At 43.4% G+C, this 22,456-nt stretch overlaps 2 protein-coding genes across 4 annotated transcripts; one reads left to right on the top strand and one right to left on the bottom strand.

The window, feature by feature from the left end:
- The first annotated feature begins 57 nt into the window (after nt 1-57).
- Nucleotides 58-9,025, top strand: rnf215 (ring finger protein 215). Its single transcript, XM_085180040.1, has 10 exons — nt 58-461; nt 785-937; nt 1,080-1,151; nt 2,566-2,651; nt 4,067-4,121; nt 4,225-4,329; nt 4,548-4,664; nt 5,930-6,073; nt 6,227-6,329; nt 6,510-9,025. Exons 1-10 carry the CDS (start codon nt 222-224, stop codon nt 6,530-6,532), a joined length of 1,098 nt encoding a protein of 365 aa, XP_085036166.1. The 5' UTR covers nt 58-221; the 3' UTR covers nt 6,533-9,025.
- Nucleotides 7,668-22,131, bottom strand: ascc2 (activating signal cointegrator 1 complex subunit 2). 3 transcript variants are annotated; one of them, XM_085179995.1, is made up of 19 exons: nt 21,997-22,131; nt 18,652-18,758; nt 18,393-18,551; nt 16,471-16,644; nt 16,243-16,372; nt 16,098-16,165; nt 15,879-15,992; nt 14,884-14,996; nt 14,731-14,805; nt 14,546-14,650; nt 14,381-14,449; nt 14,007-14,081; nt 12,699-12,957; nt 12,345-12,541; nt 10,892-11,011; nt 10,502-10,726; nt 10,339-10,429; nt 9,593-9,684; nt 7,668-9,503 (listed from the first exon to the last, which is right to left on the bottom strand). In XM_085179995.1, the coding sequence occupies exons 2-19, from the start codon at nt 18,733-18,735 to the stop codon at nt 9,332-9,334; spliced, it is 2,322 nt and encodes a 773-aa protein (XP_085036121.1). In that variant the 5' UTR covers nt 18,736-18,758; nt 21,997-22,131; the 3' UTR covers nt 7,668-9,331. The 3 variants fall into 3 exon arrangements, with proteins under 3 accessions (XP_085036121.1, XP_085036122.1, XP_085036123.1); XM_085179996.1 differs by having other exon boundaries at nt 18,652-18,755; nt 21,997-22,126; XM_085179997.1 differs by lacking the exon at nt 21,997-22,131 and adding an exon at nt 21,835-21,984.
- Between the last annotated feature and the right edge of the window lie 325 nt (nt 22,132-22,456).

Below are 22,456 nucleotides of genomic sequence, written 5' to 3'. Positions count from 1 at the left end.
AAAGGACCTATTTTGCGTTTTTCCTATGCAAGAGAATAATTATCCTGCAGCTTCCGGATTCGACCGGAAGCTGTCTTTCTTGTTTACATTCTCCGGGGCTCTGCGAGCTAACTGGCGAAGGGAACCGCTACGGCTTTTCCAAAACAATGTCTGACAGTTGATTAAAATCGTGGATTTATTGCAGTTTTCTGCTCTATTTCCTCTGTGTTGTTTTGGGGGTCATGGCTTCCCCTCGCTGGTGCTGCCTCGGGGTGTCGTTACCGCTCCTGCTACTGCTGCTGCTGCGGTGGCCGGGGCTGCTGGCGGTGGCGGAGCAGGTTGCTCTGGTAGAGATTTTCTTGGAACAGCGGCCAGATGCGAGCGACCTGCTCCAGGGGGAGGTGGTTGAGTCCAGCCTGGGCGGTGGGAGCTCCGAGCAGCGGGACGAGGAGCGAGAAGAGTTGGAGGCAGACCTGGTCCTGGTGAGTGGGCCTGGGGGGGTCAAAGCTACTCGGCTCTTGTTCTGGTCCTTTAATAGAGTGGTACATGCGGGTGACACGAGCCCAAAATAACAATTTGTTTTGTTAACTAAGTTTTATTTATTTTTGGCTTAAAATAAGATTTTAGATAGAAAATTTTAACTTTAACGTGTTGCCTTTTTTGTATGTGAGCCAATCACACCTTTCAGGTAAAAGAGATAAAAGAAGATGTACTAATATTAAAAACAGATCAACAATCACCTGTCAGAACTTCCACCCTGGTGCAGGGCAGATGTTCAGCCTGTTTCCCTGCCCTTTGTCTTTAGGTTAGAGATGAGGTGACACCAGTGGATGAAGGAAACGATGAGGCTGACATCAAGAAGCAGGAGCCGTGGATTGGGGTTGTGCCCGTGGAGATAGACGAAAGCAAAGCCTCGACTGGGAACCAGGAGTCCTTCGCTGATGCTGTGGTAAATAAAGTGAGTGGTATTTGTACAGTTCAGTCAACTGCTTAGTTTTCACATGTTCCACATTGCCTTTCTGCTTTAGTTCTGTGATCAGTCTGTTTTCAGTATTTTAGTTAAAAACCTGAAAGGTAACATCGATTTCTCTCTGTTCAAGATGAAGCGAGCGTTGGTCCTCGGAGCGTCGGCGCTGATTATTCTGGCTCTCAACCAAAACACCGTCAGTGAGGTAAAAATTCAGAAAGAAGGATGTGTCTGCAGTTGATACGGATCTTGTTTCTCCATCTTTTCCATCATAACTGTAACGGCAACTTCCTCAGACGTTTTCCTTATTTGACTTGTTTTTACATGTGCCAGTCCATGTACATGACCCCGATGCAAGCTACAGGCTGGAACTTGCTGGTTGGGCAATAAAGTTGCAGGTTATACTGCAAGTCCCGCTGGAGTGTCAACATCTTCATGCCAGTCTGTGTCAGGATGCAAGGCATAAAAAATGCCTGCATGTATAACAACAGTTCAAATTTTCACATTCTATTAGAAACAGATCTGAGGTTTAGGTCCAGTGAAGTCCCCAAGCGACAGAGATGACAACAACATAAAAGGATGTCTTTGCAGAAGCTTTTTTGGATTTCTTCATGAATCCCTCAAGAAGAGTGAAACTGAGAGGATCACCTGAGAGCAGCACCTACAGGTCCCAGCTGCCTTTCTCGTTTCCCTGACCTCACATCTTACTCCCTCCCAGCAGACATCTAAGCGGGGAGGCACGGTGAATGTGCCGTTTGATACAACCTCATCATTAATAGTTTTATCATAGCCAAACTGCTGCTTTATTTTATGATCTCAGATGTAACTGTACTGATTGCAGTATAAGAGAGAAAACCACCAACAGTCAGATGATGTGAACACCCTTTGGTAACAGTGGGAAGGAAGAACTCCCTTTTACAGGAGGAGACCTCTTCAAGAGCAGGCTCTGCTGGGATTCTTCAGGCGATGAGGAGGAAGAGAATTGTTCTTATTAAATTGCTCATTTCTGTTTGTAAGAAAACACGTTTGGACCTGAAACATGAACTCTGACCCTGAAAACCTGAGAAACATACATTTGTTTTCTTCAAAATTTCCTGACATTCATGAACCTGTGTGTCATTTACCTTTTTGTGTTGATCATTTAGGAAGTACGCTTCATAATTTAGTAAATCACAAAGCACCTCAGCTAACTCTTTGTCTGCAAGAGGCCGAATCTAATGTTTATTAAGCCAGTGAGAGGACATGCAGTACACAGCATGATGAAAAGATTTCAGATTGAGGGTTTTTGTTTTTTGAACCTTTCTTTCATAACAGCCCAGCCAAAAGTGCCGTTGTTGCACTCTGTGCATGCTTCTCATCAGATCATTGACAGTAATAATGCTGGTGGCTGTTTTAGGTTTACTGTGTAAATCTGCTTTTGATGTTGCCGTAACCTCTATTTCTATTTTCTCATATGAGACTTTTATAGTATTTTATGTTGTATCTAACTTAATTGAAGAGCCACCATTATGCATGGAAACATGCAGATATCATTAAATAAGTCTTTTTCAACTGCACAGCTCTGACTGTGTTTACATTTCAGTCTGCTGAATTCTTAACCCTGTTTTTCCTGTTTGTAGATGGATTTATCCCAGGTGCTGTCCAAGCCCATCATTGTGATCCAGACATCAGAAAATGTGACCAAGCTGATCGGAGCACTGCTCAGGTCAGTGCCTGATTATCCGAGATGCAGCTGCATACATAGAATAGAATAGAATTCAACTTTATTGTCATTGCACATGCACAGGTACAGGGCAACGAAATGCAGTTTGCATCCATCCAGAAGTGCTTTAGTGATATAGATATATTACAATATATATTAGCAATAATATAGATATGTAAGTATATTACAGAAATGGGACTATTATGGTATGTTATAATGTACATGATATGAAATATGTTATGAATATTCTATAACTATAAGTATGTACAGGCTGTGAACAGGATATAAATATGAAATAAAAAACTACAGAAATCTGAGATATACAGTTATACAGAAATGTGAACTATGCGAGTTATAAACAGTTGTAGGATTATAAATTATCATATGTACAGAATGATTACATACATGCGTCCACGAGTATGAGTTGCATATAATGGCACATGTGTTTGCAATCCAGAGGGACACAACGCTGATGGAAACTGTGCATTAATTTGAATGCATCAGATCATCTGTTCAGTTTTTCCCCCAGTACCACACCCTGCATAGTTTTATTTTCACATACATTTCACATAAACCCATTTTCAAGGGTATTTCAAGCCTGCATGCAGTAAACTCAGGTTCTGCCACACTCAATTTCAACAGCCTCACTGAGACAGGAGAATCACATCAAGGCGAGATGTTTACAATTTACCGATAGGCTTTCATGTCAAATGTGTCTTATGTGGATTTGAAAATGGCAGCATCTTACTCTTTAACTCCAGTGGGTCCGTATTTCAAAATATAATTCAATTCAATTCAATTCAATTTTATTTATATAGCGCCAAATCACAACAAATGTCGCCTCAAGGCGCTTCATAGATACAGAGAAAAGCCCAACAATCATATGACCCCCTATGAGCAAGCACTTTGGCGACAGTGGGAAGGAAAAACTCCCTTTTAACAGGAAGAAACCTCCGGCAGAACCAGGCTCAGGGAGGGGCGGCCATCTGCTGCGACCGGTTGGGGTGAGAGAAGGAAGACAGGATAAAGACATGCTGTGGAAGAGAGACAGAGATTAATAACAGATACGATTCAATACAGAGAGGTCTGTTAATACATAGTGAGTGAGAAAGGTGACTGGAAAGGAAAAACTCAATGCATCATGGGAATCCCCCGGCAGCCTACATCTATTGCAGCATATATAAGCACCGTGTTGTATGAAAAAAACTTACAAGTAGTGATTGAGTCCAGTAGATGTCACAAATGTCACCCTCTGCTGCCCGTGAGAGAGGATGCAGATGTTCTTAGTCATCATTGATATAGTCTGTGCTTGTTGGTTGTTGGAAACACTAATGGAGAGAAATGCAAACAAAGCAGGAGGACTGGAAGGTGGCAGATGATTTTTATCGGCACCTAAATCTGCACCGACCTCTTCACAGGGGCCTTCAGGCGACGGCAAAAATCACATACAAGACGATCCTGCAGGACAACCTGGTGAGATCCACACCCATCTCAGTTGTTAGCACCCTCCAGTGGTGAGTGAACAGATGACAGGCTGAGCTGACAGTGAGCGCATTGCTGCTGTGTGTTCGGGCAGGGAGCCACGCTCACGCTGTGGTCCAGCTGCGGGCGGTCGAGAGGAGGTCGCTACGGGGAGTGGCAGGGGGTCATCTGCACCGGCGAGACCAACTCTCAGGTCCAGGTGGGCAAACATGACACAGTCAAACACACGTCTGCTTTTAAGCTGCTGCATAGGAGCCGAGTGAGTAACTCGTGTTAGAGCCTAAACCTCTGACTTCCTACTTGTCAAGATAGCCCGATTAGATGGAACGGTACAGAAATTAGAAATATAAGCTAATTTATCTGGAAGACTTTTCTTGTTTGTGATGTAGAGGAATCCGTGTTGTTGCTGCTTCACAGAAGTACCTGCAGCAGCTGTGGGACACCGTCCTCCTGGTGGCTCTGATCCTCAGCACAGGAGTCATCGTTCAGGCTCGCTGGCAGTACCAAGGCCGCCAGCTGAACGACGACTTAGAGGTAGACAATTGTTTTTTATTTAAAATTTGCTTTGGCACAGCCCCTCAGGTCGTCCCCCCCTTTTTAAGCCAACTTTTTCTGATTGGCTGCTCCTTTCAAATAAAAGATTCAAACAGCAGCAACTGTTTCTGAGGTACCTGCTCTCAGGAACAGTCGAGAGCAGCTATTTTTAAATGCTGGATGCCTTCCTGATGTAACCTCAGTGTGTGTGTGGCTGGGAGTGAATCGGCGACCTTGCGTTCATTAAGCAAATGTGTAAACTTCTGCAGTACAGAGGCTCGTGGCAAAGAGCACAACAAAGTAGCCTACACAAAACAAAAGCTGTCTGTGAGGAGAACTTTAAGTCAGGCCTCTGTCATGCAGTTTCAATTAAATTTTATTTATATAACACTAAAATCACAACAACATTCACCTCAAGTCATCTAACACTATAAGCTAACGTCTCTACAATTACACCCACACACTAAGGCTGCCACAAACGATTATTTTGATAGTCGACTAGTCAGTGATTATTTTTGCGATTAGTTGACTAATCAGATCGTACAGCTTATTGCACCAGCAGCAGCTGCTCTTATATAACTATCATTAGCTTACAGCTTTAAGTGTTTAAGGTATGTGCTAACCAAAAATAAAGACAAGATGATAGATTGTTAAATTTGACTTGTATATCATGTTTAACCTGAGTAGCGAAAGACGGCGGTGAGTTTGAAAACGATTTGCCAGGAGTCCGGTGTTCTCACGGCTCTAGTTAGCCTAGCCCCCGGCTAGCTATCCAGCTAGTGGGTAACAGACGTCTCCGAAAACGTCAGAGCGCTTTTGAAAATATGTGGTGTCTTGATAAACTGAGCAGATATTTGAGGTTTACACAGCTACATTCTCGCATGAAAATATGTTAAACGTTTATTTTGTGACCCAGAAAGAACAATAAGAGTAATATTAAAACTAACTAGCTGCTGCCATTGTTGGAAACTGAGCAGGGCCGCGCTATGAATTCTGGGACACAGTTTCTTCTTCTTTGGTGTTTAACGGCAGCTGGCATCCTTGTACATGCAGTGCTGCCATCTTCTGTTTCAGTCCGTTATAACACTCTTAAATCCTACTACTTATTCTTGTGTCTTTTATGATCTTACAAAGCTTCAAATGACACGTCGACGATTTTGATAGTCGACGTAATCGTGACTAGTCGACTAATCGTGGCAGCCCTACCACACACAGAAATAAAAATCAGCGGTACATGAGATGTTCTGCTGGCCTGTGTTTTTCAGCTCCTTCCCAAACAGGACGTTCTGAAGAGGATGTCATCCCTGAAGACCAAACGATACCGTCAGCCCAAACCCTGGTGTGACCCATCGCAGCTGGCAGAGGCGGAAACCTGCGCCGTCTGTTTGGAGCCTTTTAACAACAACCAGGTCGGCCAACACCCCCCCCACACTATAACACTCTGTTTAATTCAGTAAGAAGGGAGTGACCGTGAATGATGAGAGTAAATAGTCAAACACGCTCTGCTTTTTGGCTAACTTTGTGATTTAAATAAATAATGCATCTATAAAATGTCGTCTCAGTGTCTGCGGGTGCTGCCGTGTCTTCACGAGTATCACAGAGACTGTGTCGACCCCTGGCTGCTGCTGCAGCACACCTGTCCTCTGTGCAAGCGCAGCATCCTCAGTGAGTTTACACACTCGTACACGCCTCTGTCATCCTCTTGTAAAGGCTTAAAATTACTTGTAGTAAAACACTTTAAAAGATCAGCCTTCTTCCACTGCAGACTAAAGTCTCAAGTCTTTGTCAGTCTAATCGTTTTCACGACCGGGACTGAAATGTGTGTCTGAATCTTTTCCTCTCCAGGCAGCATCTGCAAAGACAGTTAACAGTCGTTTCATCTCGGGGAGTCGGTTCACATCCCGACCTCAGTGACTCTTGTTTTTTGTTTTTGGTTAAAGCGACCTCAACACTTCCTCCTTCCAGCTGTGGATTTGGGAGCATAAAGTTGTCATCGCTGCTGACCGGCCATCAGATTTTAACCTCTACAACATACAGTGGTAGTTTAAAGCAGTACTACGAAGTTCCCCACTGGTCGTGTTATCTGTGAACAGAACTTCTTCTTGAGATCTCGTTACTGTACAACTCGGTGTGTAAACAGCAGCAAATGCAACTGTTTTTGGGATCAGTATGTGTAAAAACAGACAACCTCAGTATCTGAGTCAGCTGCTGGTGCAAAGGCGTTCAATGCTTTTATGTTTTTAGTGTGGATGTACTGATCACCTGGTTCACTTTAGGTCAAAATGATGTCAGTAACCAACAACCAGGGAGGACTGAAAGTTTAAAAAATGGTCGTCTTTGGTACTTTGCAGTTCAGTGGTAGTTGTGGAGCTTCTGTAGTCGTGGTGCAGGAGTCAGTGTGTACCACCTGGTATCATGTAGGGGAAAAAAACATCCTTAAACTCCTCCTTTAACATTTTATTTATTTTTCCTGCGATTCTCCTTTAATCATGTTTAGCATACATCGGCAGCCAGTTTAGTTTCACCTGCACAATCAGTGATGCTGAACAGGTAGGATTGTGTTTGCAGCATAGAAGGATATTGTCCCTTTTTATGAAGCTCTGTGTAAAGAGTGCTCTCACAGCCGCTACAGTTTTACTTTACAAATCATAGATCTGCTGCAGTCTTGTCAGCTCTTATTTTCCATTTAAATGAATTATCTTTGGGCTCCATCCTAAAAAAGTCAGAATACCAGAACCTCGTCAGCTTTATGGCCCATCCTCTTTCCTTACCAATGAGCTGCAGGGCTGCTAATTTGGATGTAGCCTGTGGACGGGCCTTAAATCTCTGTCTCCTCTGTGGCTCCAAAAAGAGTTCTGGTTGCATAAAAATCTACTTAAAATTACCTTCAGCTCTCTTTCTTTGTTAGCTTTCATAAACCCTGTTGTTACTTTCAAGTCTTATTAAATAAAACGTCAGGTAGTGGGCAAACAGCGGTTTATGCAACAGGACTTTTGTATACAGTCTGTGCTCCACCCAGAATCTGCAACGGGTGGGGAAGTCGCTCACATGTTGACGCACCAGGTTAACTGAGGCATCAGGACAAAGTCTGTTAACAGCTGTAGTCCAAAAGCTGGTGTTGGAGTCTGTCCACAGGACTCACAGAGGAAAACGAATGAAAGAGGACCGACATCACTTCCTGTCCAATCCTGAAATCACAGAAACCAATCAGGGCCAGAGGCTTTGGGACAGGTGAGGGTTAACTGGTTAGAATTGACTGAACATGACATGTAACGCCTTCAAGGGTGGGATTGTCCGTCCATCTCTTTTTCAGAACAGTTTATCCAATTTAAGATTGGAGGGAAAGTCCAGATGAAGCTCTTCCTGTCAAAAGGGAGTTCTTCCTTTCCACTGTTGCCAAGTTCCGCTCATAAGGGGGTCATGTTTTTGTCTTTTTAGTTTTCGCTCCCAGAGGTTTACCTAACAATAATGTATATATACTTAGATATGGAAATTAAACTGAACTAAATCCACTGCACAACCATTTTTACATTTTAGATTACGAGCCAAGACTATTGAGTTAATTAACGACGTGCAGACAGGCAGATTTAATCATGTTTGGACATAGTTGAGTTTTGGTTTTTTTGTCCCCGTGTTTGATGTAAATGGCAGTAGGTTCGTACAGTTTACTAACACAGTAACAACATTCTCACCTGATTTTAAGTCAAAATGTCAAACAGCTCTTTGGAAGACATCATATCCAAACTGTGAGTAAAGTAAATCTCTGCAGTGCTGAAGCACAGAAAGGAAGCAGCGTACTTACCAAAGCTGAAGATCATTATCACCGTTTTTACTCTGAAGTGTATTTCCTTAGTTTGCCAATAACCACAAACTCAAAGTATGTTAAACATATAGTTTTATTGTATTTATTTTGTGATGTTTTTTTTGCAATGCCAACTCCAAAAAGCAGAACTTTGTGCTGAAATTGTTACAAAAAGCTCATCGCTGAATAGAAAATAGCGTGTGCGTGGCAGTGTGTAGGAGGTTCTCCACGAGGACCGTCCTTACAGAAAGTGCTTCCAAACACAAACGACAGCATCGTCGTGAGTTGGAGTTTCCTCATTTATGGTGAAGTCTGGACAGCAGTGGCGTGAGCGGAGTAGATGATGACACGCGTGCAGCAGCTTTCGCACTCGAACAGGACGAGTCGGCTGCTGAATTCCAGACTCGATCTCCAGGTCAGTAATTGTTCTTCCAGCTACAGAAGGAACTCCTGAACGTCTCCTCCTTTTACTCCTGTGTAGTCTGTTTGTCAGTGATGATGATGTCAAAGAAACTTTGTTAGATCACTCTGGATCTTAATAATAAAATGATTTGTTACATGTTATTCTTTATCGTCAGTCCTTCACACTTGATGTTTATTGAACTATAGAATAAAATCCTTTGGGCTCCAACACGACAGATCTCTCAACTATTTCAGTAAAGCTTGTTGGCAACTTTTAATAAAAGAAAAAGCCAAAATGCAGTTTTACCGAAACCATTTTGAAAACGAATGAAATCTGTGACGGCTTTCACAGTGACTTTAGGCTGAACCTGAACCACAGTCAAACCAGAGCCCGGATCCTTCAGCTTTCACGCACACCTCATCCTCCCCTTCTCCCATCAGTCCATTGGGGTTGAGCCACAGGTCAGGAGGGGATCATGCCTTTGTTCCTCTTGCGGTCGGCCATGCTGCGCCGGTTGTGGTTGGCTACGCGGCTCTTGTTGGTCTCCTTCTTTCGCCGGTCCAGTAACGTCTCAGCGGTTTGTCCTTGTCCTTTGGGTCGGCCGGCCACATTGCTGGAACGCTCTGGCCGGAAGCTGCAGGAGGGAAGACGGCACATATTTTCAAGAACATGTTGGAAACAGCTGAGCAGAGCGAACCTGCGCAAACCGAGCATCGTCTTTACCCTTTCCTCTGCTGCATGGCTGCTCTTCGAGCCTCGGCTCGCTCCCTCAGCACAGCCGGGTCCTGCACGAACTGGTCCCTGTTTACAGCGCTCTGAAATAAAAGGAAGTGACAAACAATAAGACACGGACCGTCCGGGATTCTAGAAATGTGGTAGGGCAAATCATGAATTATAAATAACCGAACCATTTAAATGCTGAAACTTCAGCAAGTTAAATCATATATGGAAAGTGTGACTGCCGCGATTCAGCTGTGAGGTAACAGATTAACATCAACGTTTTCTAAACTCCAGCTTCGGCTGTCCTGACTGCTGGAACAGTGAATTTCCTCCTGTGATGAAGTAAACCTCACATGATTTGTAACAGTCCATCTGTCAGAACTTAAATATTAGCACAGGAGCTTTTAATGCAAACTAACTTTAACATTTAATATAACATTTTAAGAGGATGATTCTGTTTATTTAAAGGTGCAATTCCATCATCGCACAGCATTAAAGGTTTCAATTCAATTCAATTTTATTTATAAAGCGCCAAATCACAACAAAAGTCGCCTCAAGGCGCTTCATAGATACAGAGAAAAACCCAACAATCATATGACCCCCTATGAGCAGCACTTTGGCGACAGTGGGAAGGAAAAACTCCCTTTTAACAGGAAGAAACCTCCAGCAGAACCAGGCTCAGGGAGGGGCGGGGCCATCTGCTGTGATTGGTTGGGGTGAGAGAAAATCCAATCAAATGATCTCCGTACCTTTGAAGCATCTTCCTCTTGATCGTCTTCATCCTCCTCCTCCTCGTCTTCCTTGTTTCCTTTTCTCAGTACCTGCGGTACCGTGAACGGCCTGCAGAGAAACAGAAATTAACTCCGGCCCGCTGCGTCTCCACGCCATCATAATCGGCGACACCAAAAATACCTTCTGGTCAGTAAAGAGTCTCCGTCCAGGTCGTTGGCGCCCACTTGGTTCATGTCGTAGGTGTCGTCGTACTCGTCGTCGTAGTCGTCCAGCTCGTACGCCGTGGCGGATTCTCCGGGTTCGACGATGACCTCGTCCACCACTGTCTCGTACGTGTGATAACGAGCTTTCTGCTCCGCTATGTGCCGCTTGTCGTTCAGCATCTCCCGAACGTTCTCACCTTTCCTGCAGGGAAACAAAGCGTCTTTAAGGGCGCGCAGAGTTTGAGTTATGAGCCAAACATCCTGAAATAAGAGCACAGAAGTGAACATCTGAACGTATTACACTGAAAACACGTCCACTTTCCTTTTTAACTTCCCGATCGGTGATTATCTCGATGTGTGCTTTTACCTCCGGCCCTTCCAGACGCGGGACATGTCCACCTGCTCTCTGCGGAAGACGTCAAACTCGTCACCATCAAACACGTTGGATCTGTTGTTCAGAACAGCTGGAAGCTCCTCCTCCACTGGCCTAAAAGAGCCACGACAAACATGAGAGCATAAAACTCTACAGTGATCTAAAACTGACCAGCACAACCCAGACCGTGTGTACTTTTCTACTCTAAACTATAAGATCACTAAACACCACCCAGAGAACCAAGACTGCGGCACACGAGCCCCAAACATCAAAACTGCAGACTCAACAAAAACTTGAAAAGAAAAATGTGCTGTAACACGTCCTGCTGCCCTTGGAGGTTTTTCTCTGCATCAGATGTTTTTTAAAGTTGCTATAAATATCTTCTGTAGGCACACCATGCACATTTTTATTCCAGAACAATGACTCTGTGTTTTCATCTGCAGCTGTGTTCAGATGTGGCGTCCCTGAAACATCTGTCTGCACCTGAAACATTCAGGATTCACTCTACCACATCCCATTCTACTTCCTTTAAATGCGAAGGCTGGAAAGGTCGAATTAACTCAAACTCAAAGCAGTTTGATGTAATTTTTGCTTTGTGGTGTGCAGGTAATGGAAAACTGTGGCTATTAAGGTTGGGAAGTATAATTTGCAGCATTAAAAACACGAATGAAGATAATAAAACACATGTTTCTGCAGCAGTCTGGACTGTTGGCACAAGCCAGGCTGGCTCAGAGCCTGTGGTCTCAGCAGAAATGGAGCCTGTTAGTCCACTGCAGCCTCTCAGTGACAGACTTCATATGATCCCACATTATTATGGATTACGCCATAAGTAAAGTACATATCAAATGATCTAGATAAAGAAATGTTATGTTAGACGCTGCTATAAATGTCAGATCACAGAGCAGATGATAAATATCAGCATTAGGCCAGGGCCCAGCAGCGTCTCCATTTTTTGAGAGTGCTCAGGAGGAACAACCTGGAGGAGAGGCTGCTGGTGACATTCTATAGAGCCACCATAGAGAGCATCCTAACGTACAGCATAACAACATGGTATGCAGGGTGCTCAGTTGCAGACAGGAAAGGACTGCAGAGGGTCATCAACACAGCCCAGAAGATCACTGGCTGCTCTCTGCCCAGTCTGGAGGCCATTGCAAACTCCCGATAGCTTCTTTCCCAGAGCTATCACCGTAGTAAATAAGCACAAAACAATTAAACCTGCTTAACTATACTTGCCATTGTCACTATATTATGCTGCTATCCTGTATATATTGTACTTATTATTGTCTGAGCACTACAGTTGTTTTATTGTACTTTTTATATTTTACATTTATATTTATTTTGCATTTTGCACCAAGGGAGTGGCACTCCAATTTCGTTGTACTTTGTACAATGACAATAAAGGCTATTCTATTCTATTCTATTATGTATAAATCTCTCGCTGTGTTACCGTGGCATGGCTCGGTCCAGTTTGGCCAGATTGGGAGCTAACCGGTCCTCCAGGATGTTATTGATGACCAGCTCGGAGTTGTAGTTGTATTCCTTCAGGCATTCCAGCAGGAAACCTTCACCCAAATCAGGAAGTAGGTCCTTGATACACGACAGCAGAGACTCCAGCTCCGCCCCGATCAGTGGACACACGGCGCCCTGAAACCGCGTCAAAGGCAGGCTGGTTTTAGACTCCATTGCAGTAGCTTTGCTGACATAATTATTTAAAACTTTGGCCATTTTAACAGGATATATAAGGAAAATCTGGGCTGCTATAATCGTGCATTAACTGAGCGGTAACAATCACAGAGCTCACATTGTTTCCTCTTTGGGGGACATCCAGCATGGCCTCTGCTCCCCTCGTACTCTCTCCTTCTGCTGGCTCTCTGACCTCCTGAGGTTTAGAGCCAGCCGAAGAGGAAGCGGCAGCACCAGCTGCTGGTCCCCGATTGGCCGATAGCGATGCAGAAGCTTGAGCCTGACTCGTCCGAGTCTGGCTTTGCGGTTTCCGTCGCCCCACGCTGTCCCAGGCACTTTCAACTCCCTGGAGCAAGTAGGACGTCCTGGTCTCATCACTGAGGCAGAAGGTGGTTAAGGAAGGTCCATCCAACACTAAGACCCAAGTCTGGCTTTGAGACTTAAGATCCATCCCATCATCCATCAGAGCAACAGGCTGAACCCAAAGAAGCTTAAATATTACGATATTACAATGTGAGACGATAAAGGATGAAACTAATTCTCATGTTTTTTAATTACTTAATTAAAAAAACACCACATAGTGCAATGATGCCACTGTTGAAAATATAAACTGTATTATCACCAGTTAAAGTTAAAAGTCCTTCATGAAATGAAAATGCTTCACCATAAGTGGCCAAATGAGCGCTCCTGGATCTCACTTCAATTATCAACACTGTATTTCTACTCTGAGCTGAGCCCACGCAGCACACACTCGCTCAGCTCAACAGATAAATGCTCCAACCATTATCTGCTGATAAACGACCATCTAATGTTCCTGCTGTTACCAGAACACGTAAAATAGGAGGAAATCTGATCACTTTATCACTAATTATGTAAACGTAGTAATCAGTGATTTGGTATTTTTGACTTTTCTCTTTATGGTGCACGTGAGAAATGAACGTCCTCTCCGCCTCTTTATCTCTCACCCACAAATATGCAGATATTCTGATTGTGCCGCACGGTTTATTTTACAGCAATCGGATGGTGCAACGCAACCCACACAATCACAACCAAGTGTGGAAGTTGGTGTTTTCTAGTGACTGCCTGGAGTGTGGTGCACTAGAACACCAGTCCTTCCATAACTGCAGATATGAATGCAGATATAAACTTAATGCAATTACATTTTGTTAATGCATTAGTGAACTTTGAAACAGGGTCAACTATTTTAACTTAAAACGAGTACGTCTAAAACCAACATAGCTCATAGGGAAAGCTAACAGTGAAGGCTCAGCAGTTTTCTGAGGCTTTCGATGGTTGCTGTAGCAACAGCTTTCTTTGTAAGTTTGAAAATCGTGGCCATGTGTTGTTAAACTGTTTGCGTGAGTGCTTTCAGGCTACTGTCATAACAGCCTTTAGAAATGTCCTGCTGTGAAGCGCCTGAGGATACATGACAGGGACGGCCTGCTGCAGGAGGCTGATGTCGTCTGCAACAGGGAACTGCTCATCGTAGTCCGTCAAGAATCTGGAAGGAACAAGAAACATGTTAAATTTCAGTTTTGATGACATATTTCTCATTACAGCAGCAATCAGAGAGTTTATCAAAAACCAGAATAACCCGTATACTGAAAAGGTTTCAAACTTTCCAAAAAAAATCAGCTCCAACAATAAGTCAGTGTGAATAATTGATGAAGTTTCTCAGTGTTAATTTTAATATTTCATTATTTACTTGCACCAGATGTTTGAAAACATGCTTATTATGCTTATTAAACCATTATAATATTGGCTTATAGTCTGAGATAAATTATTAATCGTCCATCTCACCTTTTCTCAGGTAAAAATGATGTGAAATATTGCAGCAGTTCCTCTGCAAATGTTTGCATGTTTTCTCTCCTGCGAGGAAACCAGTAGAAGTTTTAATGGGTTTGTCTGTTTAAACGTGTAATGCTAATCCTGCTAATCTCCATGCAAAAACTCTGGGCGTCTCACCCCTCCAGGATTGGTTGTAGGCAGGTGTGGTGCAGCAGCAGGTGCACCGTCTCCACCATCTTACGACAGGAGTGAGACAGCCTCTTCCACAGGTCCTCCTGAAGACTATAAGAAAGTTTGTCATCGCTCAGGTGTTAAACGTTTCCCCTCGCACTTGGTTTTGTCTTTACGCAGCAGACGCTCACCTTTTATCGTCAAAGTTTCTCTTTCTGATCGCCTTCTCGAGGTCAGGCACACCGGTCTCATAAAACGAGGTCAGACTGCCAGCAGAGAAAACCCAAAGATCGTGAGAAGGTTTTATGGAGGTACGACTCATGGTAAACTTTCAGGGTAACTACCTGCTGAGGAAGCTGTGGGACTGGAAGCTGGTGCAGGCTGCGGGGAAGATGTCCAGGAAGGCATTGATGGTGGTGGTTGAGTCACACAGGTACAAAATTATATCTGACAGTTCCTAGGACAGAAATGATAAAAGATATTATCAATCAGAATACCTTCTGTAGAACCGTAGTCAGCCTAGTAGTTAAGCCAGTTGCACCAGTTACAGGCCTTTATCTTGAAATGACTGTGCAAAAATCTGTTCCTATAATAACGACCTATGTTTAGCAGGCTAGAGCACTAAAGGTGAGGCACGGCTCATAGACAGCTGGCTTTTAGATGGAAGAGATCCTCAGAGATCCTGGGTGAACAGAAGGTTATCGCGAGGTTCTGAATCTGAGCTCTATTTGAAGAGAGCTGCACAACACTAGGAGACTGTGACCAAACCTGTGAAACAAAAACTGATTCTTGTAGCTTCTGTAATCTTTTTTTTAACCTTAATCCCAATGAAATCGCCTTTTCTTCTGCTTATCATCCACAGCTGCTACAAATGAACATGACAGCATGTTTTTTTTTTAAAAAAAAAGAGCGACAGGAAGTGACCCACTGTACTCACAAAAAAAAAAAAAAAGAGTTTCAATCCTTCTTTCACACCTTATTTAGCAGCAAATAAACTGGACCAACCTTTATGAAAGGGGCGCAGATGATACCATTCCACAATTCACAGCGACTCACACGATTCGGAGAACCGACAGTTAAGATGGTTTTAATAGGAAGGATATCATTTCCCTTTCAGCACAAACACGATGTGCCAATAAGGACTTTGAAAATCTGCATCTGTTCAGTCGAAGGCTCGATCGTAAGAAGATGGACCACTTGATAAACTCAGCTTCACACTGCACAGCTGTGTCACTTTCTTTTAGTTAGCCAGCCTGATGTGGTCTCCTTCATGGATCTCAGATGTTTCAGTATTTTTATTTATTTAACTGCATATTGTTACACATATGAAGTGACTGACCTGCTGGCTCATGGTCATGGCAGTGGGTTTTTTGTGTGCGTTCAGCTTCATTGGCTCTGCAGCCGTGGCTCCTTCACACTGGAGACCACACTTCTCCAGGATCGTGTCAAATACCTGAAGTTGACACAGTGTTAGAAGTTCATTCAAATATTCTCCGACAGAAACAACGCGCTTTTCATTTGGATATTTTTCAGTGAAATGCAAAAAGTGGGCTCTCGCCTGTAAAACTGTGGCCACCGTCTCATCCAGGTCGTTGTAGTAGGACGGCTGCTGAGTGAAGATGTTCTCTGAAAGGCCGTCATGTTGAAAGTGAGCAGAGTGCAACAACCGGTATGAAACAAATAAGATTTCACACACAGCTCACCTATCATCTTGTGCAGCAGCTGGCCGTTACCCTTTCCAAAAAGCACACAAAGATCCAAAATTTTGGGAATGTCAAACAGAAAGTTCTCGTAGATGATCTCCCCAAACACCGCTGGGGTAAAGAAGTGTTCCTGCAGGGAGGTGGAGGAAGTTAAGCTTTCGTACTGCGCTACTTTACGTCACCACCAACGTCAGCCCATAAGACCCGCTGAAGATCTAGTTTTCCTACCTTTGATTCTTTATGCGTGGCCATACGGAGGAAGGTCAAGAAGACCGCTTTGTGGATGGAGCGTTGCATGTCAGCCACCGCCGGGGAGGAGGGTAGCGTGGAGAGATCGAGGCCACGAGGAGCGTGACGCAGGTAAGAGTCCAAACACCTCTGCAGGGACTCATCGAACACCACCTGATGGAAGAGACGCCACGCGATATCAGGAGGAGAACATCTTCTAGCATCAGCACCATTTCCTACACGTGAGTCACCAGAAATCTAAACTGCTACCCAGCTCCAGAGGACGCCTGCAGCTGCATGACAAATGTGCACCATCAATGTTAAAGTCTTACTATTACAGCAAGAACTATTCTCCTGAAGGTCATGTCTGATACCATCAGCCTCTCTCTGCACTCCTTCCTGAATCTTTTCCTTTTGACTTTTTATTGTGCATCTTCTGAGCCGTCGGTCATTCACCATTTTGGCACCTTTTTCACTGAACAACAGAGATTCCCCTGTTTCCTTAAACTAACCTGGTAGCTTATTAAAGGCTTCTCTATTTACCACACATGCTGTACATGGTAGGGCTGCACGATTTTGCATAAAATGAGAATCACGATTTTTTGGCTTAGAATTGAGATCACGATTCTCTCACGATTTTCTTTTCCAGTATAAATATTTATTGCGCAGTTGAGACTGAACATAAAAACAATAAATAAACATAAAAACAACAAATGTCTCACATTTTGTCGTTGCCGCAAAATGTTGTACTGCTTGAAATTGCGTCTCCACCGTTGCTCGACGCTGCGTGTATAGAGCAGGTAGAGCAACAATAGAAAAATAGTTGCGGGACGGCACTGTGTAGCGTTTGTCTAGGGTGTTGATCTTTTTCCTAAATGCCTCGTTTTGCACAGTGTTGATGGAGCCATATCTTTGGTCAGGTGATAAGTAATAGCCTCCGTAATTTCTTTGTGCCTGCGGAAGTTCGACGGGTATAGGGAAGCGCTGTATAAGGTTCCCGTTATTGATGTTTGGGTGGTTGACCGGGACGGATTTTCTCCAGTCACTTTCTCGTCATCCCTGACGTGCTCTCCGTTGTTTTTCCCTGCTAATTTTAGCAGCTAGCTTTTGTATCACGTGGTATAAGGCTCCGCCCTCGTCATTTGTTGAGCAGGAAGAGTGAGCGCTTGTTTTCATGCAGATTACGTCCCGGATCAAAATGCGGTACAATCGTCGTCGTCTTTTTTAAAAAAAATTTTAAATCGTTGTCATTTGGAAATGAGATCGCACATAAGTATGAATCGAAATCGCGATTTTCTAACGATTAATCGTGCAGCTCTAGTACATGGATTTATTATAGTTCCATAAAAATAATCCTGCTTTTATTATCTAAGAGGCACTGAGACGTACTGAGACGCGCTCTATACTCAACAGTATTTAGACATTTTCCACAGATTTGAACCGACTGCCTTCTGCTTGGTTGGTGTCTACATGCTGAATGTGATCCAGGCAACAGCTTTCCTACTGTCTACTGTCATGTTTGTACTAATGTTTATATAGTTTTTATTAATTTTATTATTACAGTTTTTTGCTTTTATATAATTATTTTATATTTATCTTTTTAATTGTATTTACATTTTTTATGTATTCATTTATTTGATTGTTTTAATCTTTATTATTTTTATCTGTTCACAATTTTCTTGTGTTTCTTTGACAGTTTACATCACAAACTGTTAACATGTTTCTGATAACAGAACCAGATCAATGGAATACTGGTCTATGAACACTGCATCCATAGGCCAGGATCATGTGACATTACCGTCTGCTAAAGAGCAGCTGTGTTTGAAGCATTAGTGTTTGTGTTGCACAAAATAAAACACTGGCAGTCCTGCAGAGTGCGAGCCGTTGAGTTTTCTCTACATAACACGTTGACACGACTGTACCTGACACCAGAACTTGTCGTGAGGCAATGCAAGCAGCCACTCCAGGTCCTCTGTGATGAATCTGGCATGTTCTAAAAACTCCTCCACGTCAGCTGGAGAGCCGTCTTCTGGAGGGGGCTTGTAAGGCACGAAACAGCGCTCCTCTGTCCTGTCTGGGTGCTGATGGATGGCAGAAAGCACAGGTTGGGATCCTGGTCAGTATGAGAGGTGAGCCGCTGTCTGAGTGAACATTAGCATAAAACCATCAGTGCCGACTCACCAGTGCAGGCAGCGTGCGCTCCTTTCCCAGAGGGCCAGGCTCGGTCACTTGCTGCTCATCCAGTGGCACTCGAGCACAGGCCATGGCTGCTCCTTCTCTGGGTTCTTCTGATGAAGTGTACAAAAAAAAGTACATTTTACTGGAGGTAGCTACATTATTATTATTAGTAGTACTTTTAAGGCAAAACTCCTGGACTTCAGCCCGTGACGGCAGTCCTTGATCAGCGCATTGACCACTTCCTGTAAGGACAATCATCACCTAATGCACTCAAAGACAGCAGAGTGGGCGTCCATCAGACTCATCTGAGTGGTAGCTGACACAGCTGTTAGCAGCCACAAGACAGGAAACAAAGCAGGCCACCTGGAAAGCACGGACTAAATTTTCACAATAAAACATTTACATACAGGCTCTTTAAATGTGCACTGAATTTGTATTCTAAATAGGGATCGGACACGTCGTCCCGAATAGAGCAGGGCAATATGACCAAAAATATTTATCACGATATACATTTGAAAATTTGCGCTAACGATACAACTGATGATATAATTGACACTAGACAAGATATTTTACAACTCCACAACTTTATTCGTGCAAATTTTTTTTTTAAAAAAACAACGTATTTTAACTTAAACAAGCAGCTGTTTTTTATGTGCATTAAAGTTAAATAAAAAGTTCACAGTGTAAATGCAAATTCCTTGCTGACAGTTTAACACAGTGCGTATCACTCCGCGAGGCTCCTGCCAACGATAGCCGCAACGCTCCGACAATCCATCAAGCGGTGCGGGTTCGTAGCTTAGCAAAGTCGTGCTAAAACTTTTGACAGATTTTTGAGCGCCGTGTACATAAAATCGTTTCGAGGTCAGTAAACACAACCAGAATTCATACATAAGGCACACGGGATTATAAGGGGCACTGTCGGTTTTCAGAAAAATCAAAGGATTGATTTGAAGTGTGCCATATTTTCCAAAAAACACGGTAATAACGACGGCCCGCTAACATGCGCTACCAAAAATAGTGCTTTGTTGTGTATCTGACGGACGAAAGCTAAACCAGTTCCACATCACTGAAGTTGCAGCATTTTTACAAACCAGTTCTGGTTCATCCGTTTCATTCAACGAACCGCTTTCGCCCTTCTCGTTCTCTGTCGTAGGCACGCTTTTTCCGCCATGTGCGTATGAAAACAAAACCCATATTCTATCGCGATATTTCATTTTCCTATCGTTGCCCAACATACCTGTTTTACCATGAAAGGTATGATATGGCCCAGCCCTAGTCCAAAACTATCTGGTGTTTCTTGTTTGATCATTATACCATGACGTGATCCTCCGTTATTTCCTCGTTGACATCCCTTGTGGATGTTTTGTTGCTGAAACTTGTTTTCTGGTCCCAAATATCAACCATGTCAGCAACTCGGAGTTTCAACTTAAAACTGTCCATCTTTTGAGCATACAGTGGTTTAACACACAGACTAATTATAAGACTAACATCACAAGAACAACCTGAATAGATGAGCAAACAAAATAAAAAATGGGCAGAGGTCACTTCAAAACTCAAAACACTGAGTAACAGCCACTGCGCTTGTTTGAAAAGCAGTAACACGGACAATAAAAGGCCTCATATCTGCAGGGAGGCCGCCAATTAAAGTTACTGTGTAAAGATGGGTCCAATAGCACAATCCTCTCTTTGTGTGCAGCTCTAATTTAAAACAACTGCCTAAATCTGCTCCAGCTACTTCACATAAAGCAGGGAACTTAGAAGCTTTAGAAGTTTCAGAGAATAACTTTGTCTGGCTTGTCTTATCATAACAACAGATATCAGGTTCAGGCTGTTTTGTGAAGGTGAAAATCAACTTGATAAGTTTACCCAGAGTTTATCAATCTAGCTACAAGCCTGTTCAAATAAAAGCACAAGTATTCACAGCAATGGACAATCACAAACATGCAAAGAAATTCTTATTCTGTCCCAAGTCCACTGTGGTTTGCACTGCTGACACATCGTGGTGGGTCTCATTAGTGACAATGATCTGTCAACGATCAGGAGTGATCATTGACTTCAGGAAAAACAGCACAGTCATTCACCACTCATCATTAACCGCAGTGCTGTGGAGGTAGTCACCATCATCAAATTCCCTGCAGTACAGATAAACAATCGTCCGGACTGGTCACTGAACACATAAACACTGGTTGAACGGGCTCAGCAGCACCTGTACTTCATGTGCTGGTTAAGGAGAGCACACCTTTCCCTTCCCATCCATACATCCATCCCAAACACCATCCCAGTAGAGCCCATAACATCATCAGAGACTCCGCCCACCTTGACCACACACTGTTCTCCCCGCTGCTCTCTGAGAAGAGGTTTTGGAGCATCAGGACCAGAACAGCCTGATTCTGCAACAGCTTCATTCTCAAAGCCATCAGACTCTTGAACCCTCGATAACCCTGCAGCATCACTCCCCAGCTACTTTCCCCCTCCCCTCTCTCCATACATGTATAAAGCACATTCTGAAACTGGACTGGTAGGGACTCTATATTTAGGTCAGTGTAATATTTCTGGAATGGTGAATGTACACTGTTATTCTGTTGCTACACTGCTGTGAAATATATTTATTTCAAAGATCCTGTATAGTTTTTCTTTTCCTATTATACATATATAGGCACATTTTCTCACATCTCTTTTACCTCAAGTTCTTTTATATTTAGATTTATATAATCTAATGTGCACTAACTGGTTTGCTTGACTGCTTTACTTCTTAAAGGTGGACCACACCTTGATAACAGTGAAACGCTGGGTTAACCCTAAAGTTACCTCGCTCAGCCCCAACTCCTGCTTCGTGATACAGGCCTCTGATGGATTCCTTAAATTCAAAGCTATAGATCCAAAAGTATTAAAGAAAAACTCTCTAAACTTTCTATGGTCGAAAAACAAACTGAAAGGATTAACTGATGATAAAAACTAAGCCACGCACAGTCAGTCTGTGAGCTCTGTAGCAAGCTAACATGAACGGTTTATTCAGAAAGCTGAAAATAGAAACGAAACACATAAAAACCCACTCCGGTTAGTTAGGAAGCTAAGGTAAAGTTAGCTAGTAAAACCTCCAACCTGTTAACCTGTTCACGGCTAGCAGCCTGCAGGTAATTAGCTAAGCTCAGACTGATAACTAACTGCGTGCTCAGCTAAAGTTACCTGTTAGCTGTCACTTATTCACAGAGTTTAGCAGCGCGGCAATGAATGGACGCGTTAACACAACGTGTCAAACTAGCCGGTGCCTTCAAACCCGTCCCCCCCGGGACCGGAACACCAGCATCGAACTACCGAACAGGAAACAGGCGACATGAACCCGCTCACCTCTCAGAATCACTGTCCCCAACGGTTCACAGCCATCACAACAGAGTCACCACAGCAGCTTCCTACAGTTCTTGCTACCAAACGTTTTCTAAGCATCTGTGTCAGACAGGAAGTGACGCAGTTTGTTTTCCTTCAGCGTGACGCATGTGACGCGCAATGAGGGTTGGCTGTTTACATCGCCCCCTGGTGGGCACCAAAGAGCAATGCAAAGAAAGCCAACAAAGTCTTGAGCCACACCTGATTTCTTTACATTTGCCACAAAAAGATGGAATTAAATACAATATATAAGGCAAAATCACTAATGAGTTTTAAAGTCAGTGATTGGTATGACTACTTTCAATATTGAACACAATCTGAACTCTTTGGCAGTTTTCTTCTCATTTTTGTAAGGTGTCTTGAGGAATAACTCTCCAGGCTTGTTGAAGGACACTAAACACTCTTTACTGGATGTTGGCTGTCT

Source organism: Neolamprologus multifasciatus, chromosome 12 (assembly GCF_963576455.1).
Source record: "Neolamprologus multifasciatus chromosome 12, fNeoMul1.2, whole genome shotgun sequence".
In the NCBI taxonomy this organism is placed as follows: domain Eukaryota; kingdom Metazoa; phylum Chordata; class Actinopteri; order Cichliformes; family Cichlidae; genus Neolamprologus; species Neolamprologus multifasciatus.
This window is presented reverse-complemented; position numbering and strand designations above follow the sequence as displayed.